Source organism: Chenopodium album, chromosome 16 (assembly GCF_948465745.1).
Source record: "Chenopodium album chromosome 16, dcCheAlbu1.1, whole genome shotgun sequence".
Taxonomy (NCBI): Eukaryota; Viridiplantae; Streptophyta; class Magnoliopsida; order Caryophyllales; family Amaranthaceae; genus Chenopodium; species Chenopodium album.
This window is the reverse complement of record NC_137849.1, coordinates 18,430,218-18,448,856: the sequence shown is the minus strand read 5'-3', so window position 1 is coordinate 18,448,856 and position 18,639 is coordinate 18,430,218. Positions and strand designations below refer to the sequence as shown.

At 36.6% G+C, this 18,639-nt stretch overlaps 1 protein-coding gene across 1 annotated transcript; it reads left to right on the top strand.

Annotated features, from left to right (window-relative positions):
* Positions 1-3,348: 3,348 nt before the first annotated feature.
* Positions 3,349-18,383, top strand: LOC145583951 (uncharacterized). The gene is made up of 4 exons (XM_081640896.1): positions 3,349-4,327; positions 12,200-12,676; positions 12,814-13,286; positions 18,126-18,383. Exons 1-4 carry the CDS (start codon positions 3,349-3,351, stop codon positions 18,381-18,383), a joined length of 2,187 nt encoding a protein of 728 aa, XP_081497022.1.
* The last annotated feature ends 256 nt before the right edge of the window (positions 18,384-18,639 follow it).

The following is an 18,639-nucleotide window of genomic DNA, read 5'->3' as shown; positions in this document are numbered from 1 at the left end:
TTTATCATGTTAGTTATTTGGTTTAGGAAATTCTTAGTGATGTGGCTTTGAAAGAAGGCAACATTGAGTTCCCATTTTCTCACAGAAGTATGATCCATGTTTCATCCATTTTATCGATTCATTGGCCTGGTATGTGCTGAATCCCATTATTAATCCCTAGCACTTCTTTCCCTTTGTCAAGATGGTGCAGTTGAAGCAAGTTGTTGGAAACCTGCCAGTGAATCCAACTGTCATAGAACATTTCACTTTAGACTTGGAAATGGTGGTTGAACCCGTAGAGTCGATAAAGGGGAAGCTACACGGTCACAAGAAGGCTCCAAGGTATGAGGTGCTCTTCATGTGGAAGGGACTTCCAACTAGTGGGAAGATATGTATACGTAATAACTTAAAAGATTTCCCTTGTTCTACTTTAAGGATGAGGTGAATCTTTTAGTGGGGTAATGTAATGGACTCACTCAGTGCAAGACTCAATCCAACAACCCCAACCAAACCCCCTATCTAAGAAAAGAATGACAACATGGAGACAATAGCCACCTGTCAGGTTAGAACAAAACCAAATAATGAACCATTAAGGAGAGATGTAACATGGGTACTCCAGTTTTTCTGGAGATAATTGATAAATGTATATAATGCTTTGCTAAATTAATTGCTTGTAGATTGAGAATATATAGAGAAAAAGACAGTATAATTTTATGTGAGAATTGAGATATTGTCGGAGAGTTATAATCTCAAGTTGCGTTTGAGAGTGATAACATCAAGTTATCCACTTCTTATATTCTTTTGTCATTAGTAAATCCAAAACTCAACGTTAAAACCTATAATTTATATTCTTGGTCTATACATACAACTGCTTGATATTTTGTATATAACATTTTCATAAATTAAAATTTTTATAATTCTTACTTATATAGTGGCGTATCAAGGAATTCTAAATCGTGAGTTTGGAATTTAACAGTTCGGAATCTTAATATATATATATATATATATATATATATATATATATATATATATATATATATATATATATATATATATATGATCGCATATTAATTAAAAAAATCAATACATAAGTTAGAATTTTGTATTACAAATAGATGGATTACACATAGGAAAAAACTTATAAACAAAAATAAACTAAAATAAAAAATAAAACTACAAAAACAATATTCGAATTTTCATACTTTAAAAGAGTGTTGATGCATCATTATCACTAACTCTAGCAAATATGTCCCTCTCAAGATAAGTAACTAAACTATTATTCAATAGTTGATCACCCATACTATTCCGCAACTTATTTATTACATAAATCATTGATGAAAACACTCGTTCCATGCTTGCAATAATACACACACACACAAAATAAAAAATAAAAATAATAATAAAAAAAATTGACAATCTAATAGTCTGTCATTCTAAATTTTAAAATTTATACTACTTCTATAATTGATAATTCTATTGCAAAAAAACAAAATTACACATTAAACAAAAATTCCAATAAACACAAATCTTATTGAACAAAATAAGCACAAATTTGATTAAGTTATTCAGCAATTAACAAAATAAGCAATTATGTCTAACTTTAAAAAAAAAAAAAAAAAAAAAAAAAAAAAAAAAAAAAGTTAGTAGGTTATTATGGCCTAGCATTTGATAGTTATGGTCGTTTGGGGGGATTAGCTTTGTTTTGGGTGAAAGATATTGAGGTGGAGTTGCGCTCTATTTCGATTCATCATATTGATGTGCTTGTGAAGAAGGGGTGTGGGTGAGGTTCTACCATGGAGATTGTCGGGTTTCTATGGGTGGCTCGAGGTGCATAATAGACACTTATCTAGGTTGCACGGAAACGGGAAACGGAAACGAAGACAGGAAAACGGGGAATTGGGGAAACGGAAATTTTAAAATTATGGAAAACGGGGACACGAAAAAAATACATTAATAAAATACATTTAATTAGAATAAAATACCAAATAAACTTGCAAGAAATAAAAACAAACAGATACTTTGTTTTGTAAATTGCAAGAACTCCCCTTTTTTCCAAATTAAATATAAGAAAACATCAAATCAGTGAAATCGGTCAGTGGTAGTTAGATCGACTTTGTTCTAGCAAGGCAATGATGGCAACAAACATGGATCTCCAAAGCTTGGAAACGGCAATTATAGAAACAACACAAACAATTATGCTGCTTGACTGCTCGTAATTTGTAAATTTAAGGGTTTAATTGCTTTTTATTAAAGGGGAAACGCTTATTTACATCCTTAATTAAGTTTCCCACGGGTTTTCGAACTTCTAAATTATGCGAGACGCTTCACAAAACAAGAAAACTCCATGAGTCGTTTCGAAATGCGTTTCGAAATGTAAGACGTTTCGGAAACGATACGTGGTTAAAATTAAGAGTTTCCGTGCTTCATAGACACTTATCTTGGGACTTGTTAGGGAACCTTGTTAATGAGAGTGATGAGGCATGGATATGTATTGGAGATTTAATGAAATTCTTCATGAATTGGAGAAAAAAGGGGGTCGTGATCGAGCTTTGTGGCAAATGGAGAATTTTCAAGATGTTGTTGATAGATGCAATTTGGTTGATATGCCTTATTCTGGCTATGATTTTACATATGATAATGGACAATGTGGTGAGGATATTGTCCAATGCCGCCTTGACTGTGCCCTTATGCTACAAAGTTAGAGAACCTTGTTCCCTAATGCGAAGCTTTTGTATCTTGAACTCGAGTGGAGTGATCATGCCCCTTTAAAGATTACTCTTGATAGGAGTGTGGATGAGGTTAAGAGGAAGGGGAGAATTTTTCGGTTTGAGCAAGGCTAGACAGAAAATGAAGGGTGTGAGAAAGTTGTGGATAATACTTGGACTGCAAGGGGTGTTGCGGTTGAAAGCAAGCTTGCTTTGTGTGCTGCAGAGTTGGCAACTTGGAGTGATAAGAAATTTGGGCATATTTTTAAAGAAATTAGAAAGAGAAGAAAGCTTGGGGTGCTTAATAAGGGGGCTAGATTCGAGAGTCAAGTGAAAGAGAGGAGAAAAGTCGTCAAGGAGATCACTAATCTTCTACACCAAGAAGAGCTATATTGGAAGCAAAGATCGAGGGCTTTGTGGTTAGAGGCCCGAGACCGAAATTCTAGCTATTTCCACCGTAAATCCTCAAGCCGTAGGCAAAAAAAATAATATTTCTTGCTTGGTGACTGATGACGGGACTATGCATAGAGGGGAGAAGGATGTGGAGTAGAATTATTTTCGACATTTGTTTACCTCTTCTACCCCAATTAATTTTGATGATGCTCTTGCGGGGTTAGAGAGGAGAGTCACTGATGGAATGAATGATATTCTTAGTGCCCCATACATGTCGGATGAGGTTTTTTGCTCTTTAAAACAAATGCATCCCTTAAAAGCTCCAGGGCCGGATGGTATGTGTCTTCTTTTCTTTCAGACTTATTGGCATATTGTTGGTCTTGCTGTGACTAGTTTGGTGTTAGGAATTTTAAATGGTGATAATGTTCCAGCGTCTATTAATAAAACGTTCATTGTTCTTATTCCAAAAAAGAAAGCCCCGGATAAAATGGTTGATTTTAGGCCAATCAGTTTGTGTAATGTAGTGTATAAATTGGTCACTAAAGTTCTTGCTTATCATTTAAAAAAATCTCTATCAAAAATTAATTCAATTAATCAGAGTGCTTTTACTCCTGGTAGATTAATTACAGATAATATTTTGGTGGCTTTTGAGGTGTTTCACCATAGAGTAGAATGGAATTTTTTGAGAGCCGTGATGACTAAGATGGGACTTGCAGATTGTTGGATTAATCGAGTTATGCACTCTGTTTCTACGGTATCTTTTTCTGTATTGATAAATGGAGCACCTTCAGGGGAGTTTACTCTAACTACGGGTATCTGGCAAGGTGATCTATTATCCCTATATCTGTTTATTTTATGTGCTGAGGCTCTCTTGGGTTTACTTAATAAGGCGGTGGAGAATGGCATGTTGAATGGGGTACGAGTTGCACAATTGGCTCCTTTCATTTCCCATTTATTGTTTGCTGATGATAGTATTATTTTTTCGAAGGCTAGTGCAGCGGAGGTGGATAATATTGGGGGGATCTTGAAGACGTATGAGTTAGCATCCGGGCAAATGGTGAATTTGGGGAAGAAGACTGTTTCTTATAGCAAGGGTGTGAGTGATGAGAGGCGAAGAGAGTTGGCAGGAAGATTGGGATTTAACGTAGTTGACATTCATGATAAATACTTGGGTCTTCCAACGGTTATTGAGAGATCGAAGAGAGTGTTGACGAAGGATATTAGAGAAAAAGTGACGTGGGAAAAACTAGGTCGTTGGGCTAATTCTCCCTAAGCCAAACAAAATTTATAAACACTCAACAAACCTAAATACAAGTATAGAGGTAAGTCAAGGGTCGAACCCAAAGGAATGGTAATGTCTAAGTGCTTTCAATTATGTGCCTAAGCTAGGTCGAAGACAAAGGGTAAAAGAGGACACTAACAACTACTAGGACAAAGAAACCAAACAAATAAAATGCTAGGGATTAGGATTCACTTATAATAGCAACGAACAATGCAAATTGGTTTAGGAAGTTGACTAAGTCAAGCAATGTGAGGGAAGATCAATTATGCGACCAAAAGAGCATATCAAGCTATTCTCCTAGAGGTCTAACTAGCGTCAACTACGATAAACTCTAGCTAGGAAACATCACAAGACACCTCGATCGTGTAAATGCAAGCCACAAATCAATGGTCCGTATCAATGTGAACTTACAATGCAATCTAGTGTGAATAACTAGGGTGATCAAGCCTAAATCAAACACACACATGCACACAATCAATTAACCAATTTAATCACATCATCAACTCCATCAAAATCCCCAATCTACATCAATCCATTACATAATACAAGCTTCACCAAATCCCTAACCAAACAACTACTTTAGCAACATCATCAATTCAACAAACAACTAAAGTAATCACCAATCAACAATCAAAGAATCTACAATTAAAGAAGAACAATTACTCTAATCAAACATCAATCATCAAATCATCAAAATCTAATCAAAATCAAACAATCTAAACATGAAAACTAAACAAAACAATAAATGAGATAGAGTTTAGAAATGCTCATTGATAATAGAGTAGATCTCCAATACAATTGTCACCATTGGATCTTCAATCTCTCAATCACCATTGAAATTCTTCACTTTCTCTCTCTAAAATCTACTCCTAAAACTAACCCCTAAATCTAGAGAGAGAAGCTCTCAACTAAGCTAAGAATATGATCTAATTCTATTATTCAAAAACTTCTTACAAAAATTGGGTTCAAATAGGTATAAGAAGAGAGAGAAAATCGTTGAAATCCGAACGGATAAGACCCACGTTGGTGCGGCCACACAACAGGGGATGTGCGCCCGCACCACCATGATGTGCGGCCGCACATCCATCGTGTGCGCCCGCACATTCTGCGCGCTCGAATCTTCAACTCTTCAAGCTCAAAGGGTGCACACATGATTTATGATGATGATGGAGGACAAGGTAGGCAGTAGCTAAGGCTTAATATTGAGGGCACACACTTCCTTTGAAGGGAGCACAAGAGAAGAGCCAAGACTTGGAACTTCCACTTCTTTGCATCTTGAGCTTCCCAAACTCCATGAACTTGATCCTAAAGCTTCTTCCACCATAGTGGATCACCAAAATCACGACCCGAACCTCTTCCAATACCTACAACCACGAAAATAGAGCAAATAAAGAAGAAAAGACTAGAAAACCAACGAAAAGCACAAAAGCTACAAAATAAGAGAAGAAAGGTAAAACTAAGCAACAAAGCATAAAACTAAGCACTTATTAAGCATGAAAGCTATGAAAAGAGAATAGAAATGACCTAAATGCTCGTCAAATGTGTGCCATTTATGACACACATCAAATACCCCCAAGCTTACCTTTTGCTCGTCCTCGAGCAAAACAAAACCAAGGGAGTGGAAACGACGAGCTTATTAAAACAAACTAAAGAAGAGACGAGATGAGAATATACACTAACTCACTTTCGTAGGAATCACGGTTGTTTTTAGCTACAACAAGCCCTTTAAACCCCAAAGTCGCCTATGAGGACGAGTGAGGTCTCGTAAGGGTATCCTAAGAGTTTGACCCATAACTCTCACAATAATACAAACAAGGCAAAGCATGAAGAAGAAAACAAAATACAAGAAAAGCAAACAAATGTTCATGAAAGGACTTTCGCAAATGTACAAGCACAAGTGGATGCAAATCTTTCTAAACAAGTAAGGGAGTGCACGTTCCAAGATACCCAAGGTTGATTGAAACATAAATATGCTAAGCATAGGAACTAGCTTTCACAATCCACTTTCATCCCAAACGATCTTACCGCGTTCTTCCTAATAGCTTCAAATCGACCTCTAATGAGCATCCCAATGACGAAGGAACCGGAAAAAGAGAATTTTAGGCTACTCGACATCTTGACTTTTGCATCCCCTCTCCCTATTCCTAAAACTCACATTCCTCTCCACCGATGAATGACTCAACCATTTAGGTCAAAAGGTCTTTCCCCAAGGTTGTAACGTAAGGCAAAAGGGTGAAGGTAGGCTAAAATTTAAAATTTGGTGGTTTTCCTAAAAGTGAAGCAAAGAACGGCCAATTCTTAGAATCACAATCAAGTAGTCACCAAACAAAAACAAACTAACACCCCCAAGCTTATTCAAAGCTATAAATCACAAACATATACACAAAAAGCGTGAGAACGCTTCCCCCCAAGCTTAAATGGAGCATTGTCCTCAATGCTCAAAAAGGGAGAAAACTCACATCAAAATATTTTTGAATTTTTCATTTTTCACTTTTTTTTATTTAATAGTGCTTTGTCCTTGCCTCTTTTAACTTTGGACGGCTTTTTTAACGTTTGCACTTATTTGTCCATGCCTTTTATAATGTAGGACGGCTTTTACTCATACTCATTTGCCATTATTCACAAAGAATTCATAACACAATCTTGCGTTCATAAGAACCAAACATTTCAACTTCTCCACCACAAACTCCATTAAGAATGATCAATTGCTTCACAAAAACCAAGAAAAGAAAGAAAAATGAAACAAAAGGCCAAAGATCTAAAGATGTGGCTTGAAAAGAAGGTATAAGGCTCAAGTGGTTGCAAGAAGGCAAATGTAAACCCAAAAATAAAGAAAGAAACGAACTATCCTAAAAATGAAAAATACCACCCCGAAAAAGGTGCCTTTATCCTCCCTAAATGGTTCGGTCTCGGATTCAAGATCTATGAGTCAAGTTTCAAGATTAGGTTTGCAAAAAGTCAAGGATCCATGCCGCTCATACAAGTAAGGTAGAAGGCTTGAAAAACATAGAACTCACATGGTTGTAGCAAAAACTCACTATTGGTGTCAAATCGACTATAGGAAGCAACAACCAAACGGGCCACAAACAAGTAGAATCCGGCTTCATGTTCCCACTAGTTCTAACCAACTACCTTAGCATGCTTTATCCTAGAATCAACCAAGCGTACTCTCAAACCGTGCACACCGTTACCATTTAGGAAGAAATGCATTCAATTATACAAGTCCAAATGTTATTATGTCCAAAGCAAGAACAAAACAAAACACATTGCAAATTTGCCTTGATAGAAACAAAAATCTTTTTGGAGTTTTTCAAAATATAAGAAACATGGAAAAGCATATACAAAGGTGCATAGCATATAAGAATCAACATTCTACCAAACATGATAAAATACCCTCCCCCAAGCTTGAATGAGACAATACACTCAAACATAAATCATATAATCCATGGGAGGGGAAAACAAGGAGATTTATCCAACAAACCAACATATGTCCAACATGGCATCATCCACTAGAGAAAGGGCAAGGAAAGATATTACCGGATTTGAGGTGGGTGTAAATACCCGCAAATGACCCAATTAAACCTTTCATAGCTAATTTCTCAAGAATTGAACCTTGTTTCCATATGCTCGCCAAGATAGGAATCAACCTTCCTTGACTCTTGATCCAAATCAAAGCACCAAGGTATATCAAGTCATGTACCTAGCAAAAGGCACACAAACATTTCCATGAGAGAAAAATCTATTCTAAAAAAAAAGGAAAATCTAATCTAAAACACGGGTTACTTCCCGAGAAAGGCTTGCTTAAGGTCCAAGCTTGACCGCTCTAGTAAAATAATATTGCAACGATCGCAAGAGCTTGTCAAATGCACTACTACACATTTCATAAGAAAGTAAGTGTGCACATGACAAAAATAAGGCATGCAACAAGCATAGTGCACACCTATGAGGAGAGAGATGCCAAGAGAAGGAAGAAGAATCAAAAGAAAACTCAACAAAGTAAGAAGAAAAAGAAAAATAAGAAGAAAAGGAAAAAGAAGGCAAACTCTCCTCAAAATATTTTTGGGTGGCAACATCACCCTTTTCCCAAATTGGAGACAAATGAGCCACATTCAAATCTTCATAGACAAAAGGGTCCCTAATAGGCTTACCAACAAAGGAAGGGAGAAAAATAGGGCAATAGGGGATGTGGTTAAACTTTTGAGAGAAAGGGGTATGAGAAAAAGGCAAAGGGTTAGCTACTCCCTCAACACAAGGTCTCACATCACCAATGAGGGCATGAAAATCAATCATAGAATCCTCAAAAGAAGAACACTCATGATCACCATCTCCCTCAAACATCCAACTCCCAAGAGGAACCACATAATCTCCTCCACTACCTTCATGAATAATAGCTCCCTCAACTTCCTTAAAGCCTAGAGTCTCAAAACCATGCATGAATGGAGGCAAATTAATTTCAAAATCATCTCTCTCCCATGAAGCATCATCAATGAACTTGCTTAAAAGGCTATGCCTATTCCCTATGCACTCAACAAACACATTTGTCATAACCTCAAACGAGTCCAAATACTCATGGATAGAAGAGTCACATTCATACACTTGAAACTCATCACAATCAATAAAGGAAGAGATGTCTAGACTTAAAATTTCATCAAACTCATTATCACTCTCGACTCTCTCTCCTTCACTCCTATGCTCAACAATAGGATCCTCACACACTCTTGGTTGCTCGAAATTACCATCATCACCCTCAACACACACATTAGATTTGTAACTTTCACACATAAGCATCAAAGATGACAATTGGCTTCCTAGCTCTTCATTTCTCCTTCTTCCCTCCTCAAGACGCTCCTCACTCTTTTTCATCATCTCCAATTGACTTCTTAAACAATTAAGAGTCGACTCTTTTGTAGGCCCAAGATCATCACGAAGCTCAACATGCCTAATTTGAGTTTCCAAGGTAGCAACAAGAGATTCAAAAGGGGTAGGAGATTGAGGCTCAACAAGAGAAGAAGAAGTACAACCAAAAGTGGGATCATCATCATTACAAGCATGAGCATTTTCATCAAATAGGGGGTTGGGAGCATTTTCAAATGTATGAGATTTGTTAGCTTGAACATGCAACACATTATCATGAACAAAAGAGGAAATAGAATTGGAAGCATTTGTTCTAGGTTCAACTATGGGGTTATGTGACACATCATGGTAAATCATGCTAGCATTGAAAGAATTAACACATTGCACATCAAAAATGGAAGCACGTTTACCCTTGTTATAGACTTCCCAAGCAAACCAAACATAAAATTTCCAAGCATCTTCAATAGAAAATGCTCTAAAATCACCATTATGCATTCCTTCAACTATATCCCTAGTTTGCTCATTCAAACCATGATAACAAATCTCACAAGCTTCCCAAAGACTACAACAATTATAGTCAAGAAATTCCTTAAGTCTATTGAAATAATCACAAAAAGGCTCATCATCATGTTGAGAAAAAGATAGGCATGCCATTTTTACAAAGAAGACAAAAACAAATAAAAGAAAAATATACACAAAGACCTAGACTCAAGCAATCAAAAACACTCAAACATAGACACCGTTCCCCGGCAACGGCGCCATTTTGACGTGGGAAAAACTAGGTCGTTGGGCTAATTCTCCCTAAGCCAAACAAAATTTATAAACACTCAACAAACCTAAATACAAGTATAGAGGTAAGTCAAGGGTCGAACCCAAAGGAATGGTAATGTCTAAGTGCTTTCAATTATGTGCCTAAGCTAGGTCGAAGACAAAGGGTAAAAGAGGACACTAACAACTACTAGGACAAAGAAACCAAACAAATAAAATGCTAGGGATTAGGATTCACTTATAATAGCAACGAACAATGCAAATTGGTTTAGGAAGTTGACTAAGTCAAGCAATGTGAGGGAAGATCAATTATGCGACCAAAAGAACATATCAAGCTATTCTCCTAGAGGTCTAACTAGCGTCAACTACGATAAACTCTAGCTAGGAAACATCACAAGACACCTCGATCGTGTAAATGCAAGCCACAAATCAATGGTCCGTATCAATGTGAACTTACAATGCAATCTAGTGTGAATAACTAGGGTGATCAAGCCTAAATCAAACACACACATGCACACAATCAATTAACCAATTTAATCACAACATCAACTCCATCAAAATCCCCAATCTACATCAATCCATTACATAATACAAGCTTCACCAAATCCCTAACCAAACAACTACTTTAGCAACATCATCAATTCAACAAACAACTAAAGTAATCACCAATCAACAATCAAAGAATCTACAATTAAAGAAGAACAATTACTCTAATCAAACATCAATCATCAAATCATCAAAATCTAATCAAAATCAAACAATCTAAACATGAAAACTAAACAAAACAATAAATGAGATAGAGTTTAGAAATGCTCATTGATAATAGAGTAGATCTCCAATACAATTGTCACCATTGGATCTTCAATCTCTCAATCACCATTGAAATTCTTCACTTTCTCTCTCTAAAATCTACTCCTAAAACTAACCCCTAAATCTAGAGAGAGAAGCTCTCAACTAAGCTAAGAATATGATCTAATTCTATTATTCAAAAACTTCTTACAAAAATTGGGTTCAAATAGGTATAAGAAGAGAGAGAAAATCGTTGAAATCCGAACGGATAAGACCCACGTTGGTGCGGCCACACAACAGGGGATGTGCGCCCGCACCACCATGATGTGAGGCCCCACATCCATCGTGTGCGCCCGCACATTCTGCGCGCTCGAATCTTCAACTCTTCAAGCTCAAAGGGTGCACACATGATTTATGATGATGATGGAGGACAAGGTAGGCAGTAGCTAAGGCTTAATATTGAGGGCACACACTTCCTTTGAAGGGAGCACAAGAGAAGAGCCAAGACTTGGAACTTCCACTTCTTTGCATCTTGAGCTTCCCAAACTCCATGAACTTGATCCTAAAGCTTCTTCCACCATAGTGGATCACCAAAATCACGACCCGAACCTCTTCCAATACCTACAACCACGAAAATAGAGCAAATAAAGAAGAAAAGACTAGAAAACCAACGAAAAGCACAAAAGCTAGAAAATAAGAGAAGAAAGGTAAAACTAAGCAACAAAGCATAAAACTAAGCACTTATTAAGCATGAAAGCTATGAAAAGAGAATAGAAATGACCTAAATGCTCGTCAAATGTGTGCCATTTGACACACATCAAAAAGTGTGGAAAATATTACAAGGATGGAAGGGGGGATTTATTTCTAAGATGAGTCGAGAGGTGTTGATTAAGGAAGTGGCCCATTCTATCCCGACCTACGCGATGAGTGTGTTCAAATTCCCTACTTTTTGAGACGAGTTGCGGTCTTTGGTAGCAAATTTTTGGTGGGGGCAAAAGAATGGAGAGAGGAAAATTCATTGGGTGGCTTGGAAGAAGATGTGTGCTCCTAAGACTAGTGGTGGTCTCGGGTTTCGTGACTTAAAATTGTTCAACGCTGCTTTATTGGGTAAGCAAGCTTGGCGGCTTATTCAACAACCCGAGAGTTTGATTGCGCAAAATTTGAGGGAAAAATACTATCCGAATCGAAGCTATCTAGAATCGGAGGTTGGGTCTAATCCTAGCTATACGTGGCGTGGAATTTGGGGAGTGAAATGGGTGATTTCAAGAGGCATTTGATTTAGAGTTAGAGATGGTCTGAGTATTCCGGTTTGGGACAGCCCATGGATTCCCGAAACTCAGTCTAGGATGGTAATTTCTCCTAGGGGAATGTCGAGGGAGGACATGAACGTGTGTGATCTTATTCACCTTTCTACTGCTTCATGGAATAGGGATGTTATTAATGACTTGTTTCTCCCTTTTGAGAGGGAGCGTATTTTTGCGAATTCCCATCAGCTGTCATTTGCCGGAAGATATTTATTGCTTGGAACTTGAGAAAAATGGTGATTACTCAGTTCACTCTACTTATAGATCCATTTTCGAGGTTGTGAATGTAGGTGAGTTAGATACTGCTTCGAGTGGGTCAAATGTTTGGAGCAAAATTTGGCATGCCAATACTCTCCCAAGGGTGAAAATCTTCTTTTGGCGTACGTGCTGTGGGGATCTTCTAACTATGGTGGGGTTACATAGGAGAGTATCGAGCATGAATCCACTATGTAGCATTTGTGGTACGGAGGAGGAAACTCATCTACATTATTGCCTTCGTGACTGTGTAATTGCGCGTTTGATTTTGGATGAGAGTGGTGCTAGTAAAGGGATTGATGGAGCCTATAGGAATTTTGGGGATTTTGCTTTGTCTCGAATTGATTGTCTGCCAAAGAAGGAGCATGGATTGTTCATGACCATTTGCTGGGCTATATGGAACGCTAGAAACAGGTGGTTCTTCGAAGGGGAAGCTTGCGATCCTTGTAACTCAATGGCTTATGTTACGAAATTAATGGCCAAGCTGCAGTAGGAGGAGAGTACTGTGATGGGGGTGAGGACTTTGTCCGCAAGCGCTGGAAGCCACATAAAGGGAATGTGGTGAAGGTGAACGTTGATGTTGGTATTTTGGAGGGCTTGGGGTCAAGTGTGGGGGCTGTGATGAAAAGGTCTGATGGGAGTGCGTGTGCTGCCATGGCATGGTTGGTGGAAGACAGATGGGCTCCTAATATTGCAGAAACTAAAGCGCTCTTAGTTGGCTTGCAAATGGTTGTTGATCTCGGTTATAAAGAAGTGGTCATGGAAGGCGATTGCCTTGGTTTGATCAATGTAGTTTCGTCACTAGAAAGAGGGAGTAGTTCTTTTCACCTTATATTGGATGATATTTATCATGTTAGTAGTTTTCTTGACTCTGTTAGTTGGAGTTTCATTAGGAGGGAGGGAAATAAAGTGGCTCATGAGCTTGCTCATTTTATGCGTTGGACTGTAGGTAAGCAGGTTTGGTCTTCGGCTTTTCATGGTTGTATTGTCTCTTTGTTAAATTTAGAACTCCCAATTAATGGAAGTTAATCTCCTAGTTTGGGGCTTCCCTTCAAAAAAAAAGAAAAGAAAAAAAAAACCAAATAACCAAATTCAGACTTTAAGAGGTAAAAAAACTCACGAAGAAGTGATGCGGACAGACGGTGGGACATGAGTAGGATTTTGCAATTTTGGCAAACATTACCATCGTTCCGTGCTTCAGCATCTTATTAATATTCCATAAATTTTTCTTTTAACTTTTTTTGTTTTAAAAAAAATAAACTTACAATTTTTTTTAAAAAAAAATCTATGGGTTCAATGAACCCCTAAATCTGCCTCTGTACTTATACATAGCCAAACATATTAATGGTCAAATATGTTAATTAGTGACCGTTTAAATGCAAATTGTGTTGAATTTTCAATAACTCATAGAGTGTATATAGTTTCACGTAATTTGTTTTGTATAACTTAATATATTTTATATGATATTGATTAATATTATTATCACACATACAAATACGACTTATCAACCAAGAGTAGTTTGAAACTATTAGTAATTGGATTGCTTACCTCTTAAAAATAGATTTAAGACAAGTCAAAGCATGTTTAAATACTTTTTTATTTGAAGAGTCTTCGAATAATGGGACAAATTATTCATATGTGAATAAAACGTTAATAAGGTTTTTGAAAAATGAAAGTATGATTTGTTTTGAATTTATATATTGGATTATGAATGGTTATTCATTGCATTTCTTTTCATTTATAGTAAACAATATCTGCAAGTAACATCAACAACCAATTTTCTCTCTATTCAATTCTAATAGAACTAACTTCATTGACTGACATTAAGTTAAGCATAGTTCTTATGCAAGAATAAATAGAGTATGTCCTTGATAAAGAGATACTTCATGCAAGAATTAATTGACTTTAACCTTGCAAGTAATACTTCATGGGTATTAGATACTAGTTGTGGCTCACACCTTTGTTCTAATTCTCATGGACTAAGGAGAAGTAAGAAGCTTGGCAAGGGAAAAGTGTTGTGAGTTGGAAATGGAGCTCGAACTGTTGCCTTATCCATAGGAACGCTTTGTTTGTCTTTGCTCTCTAGGCTTGTTTTGAAACTTAATGATTGTTATAATGTTCCTAGTATTACTAGAAACATTATCGCTATTTTCACGTTAGATTTGAGTTTAGGATTAAAGACAATTGTTGTTCTCTTTATCTTAATGATGTTTTTTATGGTATCACACGTTCTGAAAATGGCTTTTATGTACTTTGTTTAGACAAATTTATAACATTGAAAAGATTACCAACTAGGCTTAGATCAATGAGTCAAATACCACCTATCTTTGTTATTGTTAATTAGGCCATATAAACATAAAGAGGATTCGAAAAACTTTAAAATAAAGGAATTCTGGATTCATTTGACTCAAATTCATTTGAAAATTGTAAATCGTATTACTTGGCAAAATGACAAATCAATCGTTTACCAAGTTAGGGTTAAGGGCAAGTGAGACATTAGGCCTCATACACATTGATGTGTTTGGCCCAATGAGCACAACTACAAGAGGTGGGTTTCATACTTCATCACTTTTACAGACGACTTTAGTAGATATGGCTATGTCCATCTAATGTCACATAAATCTGATTTGACTGTGAAATTCAATGAATTTCAGAGTGAAGTAGAGAAACAACTTGGCAAGAAGATTAAGGCACTTTGATCGAATCAAGGTGGTGAATATCTAAGCCATGAATTCGACGACCATCTGAAAGAACATATGATTCTATCAGAATTGACCTCCCGAAACTCCATAGTGGAATAGTGTGTCCCAGAAGAAGAATCAAACATTGTTGAACATGGTTCGATCAATGATGGGTCGAGTCGAACTTCCTATGAATTTCTATGGACACGCACTTCAAATAGCAGCACTAACATCTCTAACACTAAAACGTACTCCGTCAAAAGCCGTTGAAAATGAATTATGGCCGAACGAAGAAACCTCCACTGTTATTTTTCTAAAGATTTGGGGTTGTAAAGCATATGTTAAGAGACTTATGTCTAACAAGCTTGCACCAAATCTGACTAGTGTTTCTTTGTGGTTCGGGGTATCCAAAAGAAACAAAGGGGTACTACTTCTACAACCAATATAAGAACAAAGTATTGTTGTTCAAGATGGTTTCTTTTTGAAAAAGTAACATCTTTCCAAAATGACAAGCAGGAGGAAAATCGATCTCGATGAAGTTCAAGATGAGCAATAAATGGAACCTTACACATAAAGGACTTTGGAAGTGCCTGTTAGTGAGATTCAGAGTGGTACAGGATAATTCGGTTATTGGTTGAACACCCTAAAGCGAAACAAGATTTCTATCTAAACCAACCTAAGACAAGTGTAGGGAAAGTAAAGGATTGTATCCACAAGGAATGGGCAAGAGTACACCAAGAATATGAAACGGTTGTAATCTAGTTTGGTCACAAGATTGGGGTTTTGATTAACTAACTAGGAGGCAAACACTAGGAAGAAATGGGAATCGACACCAACCAAACCAAAAGATCAATACAATAGGCAAACACAAAGACGAATTGGGTGATAGAAAAGGTACTTAACATTGTCTTCTTTTAAAGCCCCAATACTAAGCATTCCTAAACCAAACTTAACTAACAAGATATCCTACCAAGTCGCAATGATGCAAAGTAGACTACTAACTCGGGTTTGTCTTTAGATTGGTTCAAGAAAGCAATAAGGCACGAGTAATTGGGATTTCTCGCCTAAATATCGTAACTAAGATCACCACATCACCTAAACAAGCTAAGGAGTCATGATTGAGATAGGAATTTATCCTAATCATACAAAAAAGGCTCACAACTAGACCCCATCTTTCAATGCAAGCATAAATGTTAATACATGAGCAACAAGAGGCCATCTAATTACACGTCTAATTAGCCAATGCTTTAACAATCAATCATCAACCCAAGGTGAACATACATGCAAAAACAAATATTAATCAACCTATGGCTTGGTTGGGTCTTCACCCAACCCCTAGTTAAGAAACTACTCACCAATCATGGTGTTCAACATCCTAATTAACAACAATAATATCTAAATTCAACATAATCTAACCAGTTGAGAGAACTGGTAACAAAGTAGATCAAACATGCGACAACAATTAAGCAAGGTTAAGAGAGATAATCACACTTCAAAGTAAATTAAGAAAATAAAGAGAGTTAGAGGAAAGAGTTTACTTAATAAGCTTCAAAGTTGAGGAATTTTTGAAATCAAGGTAACAAACTTCAATTAATCTACTACAATGATAGATTTTGAGAGAATCTAAACTAATTAATGGGAGTTTTAAGAAACTAAGGACCTAAGAAAGCTAAATGGAAGAAGATCAGAAAAATTGAAGCTAAGGGTGTTACTTATACCCGCGAAATCTACATATAAAAATCCGTTAAGAAAAGCTGAGTAACAGGCAAGAGTGTCCGCTTCACCTAACAGGAGCGCCCAATGTGGGATAGGAGCGCCCACTATTTTCTTATGCGTGTGCTAGAGGCGAAGCTAGGCGGGGACATGGTGGGACAGCTATCCCCCCCGGTTTTTTTTTTTATAAAAAATTAGTTTATATACAAAAATTTGCGCATAATAATTTATATCAATCGAAATGGTGTAATGGTCAAGTATCACTTGTTGATACTCATGGGCGCGGGATCAAACCCCCCTGAATTCATCTCAGCTTTTACTTTTTTAATAAGCCTAAGTTAACTACAAAAGTTAAACCTACAACTTTTACAAATCAAGTAGGCTTTGCCTTCTTGGACTTTGGCATTTGAGATGAGTAAGTTATGAAAGGAATTGGAGTTCAATTCTTGTTTCAAGCATTCTTTATTTATTTATTTTTTTTTTTTAATGTATAAGATTTGCAAGCATTCTTTGTTTATTTAATTTCTTAATGTATAATATTTGCAAGAATTCTGTATTTATTTAATTTTTTAAGATGTAAAGGGGTGTCAATCGGGTTTGTGGTTTGGTTTTGGGTTCGCTTTATCGGATTTTGGTTTGTAACGGGTCGGTTTTTAATGGGTTGGAATTATTATTGAGTTAGTTCGGGTCAGTTCAGTTTGGTTTCTTTTTAGGAAATTTTGCGAAAACTACCATTTATATGACGAGTTTTGAAAACAACTACCATTTAAAATTTTTTCTTGAAACAACTACCACAAAAACAAAAAAATGTTTCAGTAGCACTACCTTGGCAACTATTCCGACAAGAATCTTCGGCTGTGGGGCCCACAAATTACAATTTCCCTCCTAAAATCTTTCTCTCTCCTCAGTATATAACTCCGAAACTTCGTTGTCTTTTTATGCTTTTGTTCATAAAAATTAAAACCCTAATTTCTTGAATCTCTTCAATTTAGAGCGGTAGAACAAGGGAAATTGGTCGGCGAACTCAAATCAAGGTAATGTATGTCTAATTTCCCATTTTAATTTACTCAATTTCTGCAATGAATGTTGAAATTAGGGTTCTTGGTTTTAAATAAATGAAATTGGGGTTTTCTAAAATTGTGGGATTTAGGGAAATTGTTCTGTATTGTCTATTTTGGGGTTCATTATTGAACTTTTGTTGTTGTATTTGCAGCAATTAATTGCTTTCAACCATATCTCATTCATCATATCAATCAGCTCGGCCATTTCCTTCAATTGCTATTGCGGAATTCCCCTAAAAATTGAGACTTCTTGGACAAGCACTAATCCTGGGAGAAGGTTTGTTGCTTGCAAATTTTATGATGCTATGAGTGGTAGGCGTGGTTACAAGTTTTTTGAGTAGATTGATGAGGAAATTGTGGAGTGGCAGAGGGTGATAATCAACCAGCTTGTCTTAGAGAAGAAGCTGATGATGGCTGAAATTGGTAATCTGAAACAAGAGGTTTGCATGCTACAAGATCAGAAAGCTAGGTTGGTTGCACAAAATGAGAAATTGAGCAAGAAGAGGTGCACATCCATGGATGGTTGTTCCCCTGCCAAAACAGGTTGTAGTGCAGTACTCTTTTATGCTGTTAGTTGCTTAACAACTTATAGTAGGTAATGCACAATCATGTTACTGCCATTAATTATTTGTTTATGTTGTTATGAAGTGGCAATAAACTATGTATGTGTGCAAGTTTGGTTGTAAACAGTTGCTAATGAATGAAATGAAATTATTTGTTTAGTAAACAATTGCAATCTGTGTTAGATAATATCTCCCTTGTCATTGTTTCATAATTGCAAAAAAAAACCACATTTACAGACTAGGTACTGAATTACATGATTGTTTGGTTATAAATGAAAAGCAAAAGAACACT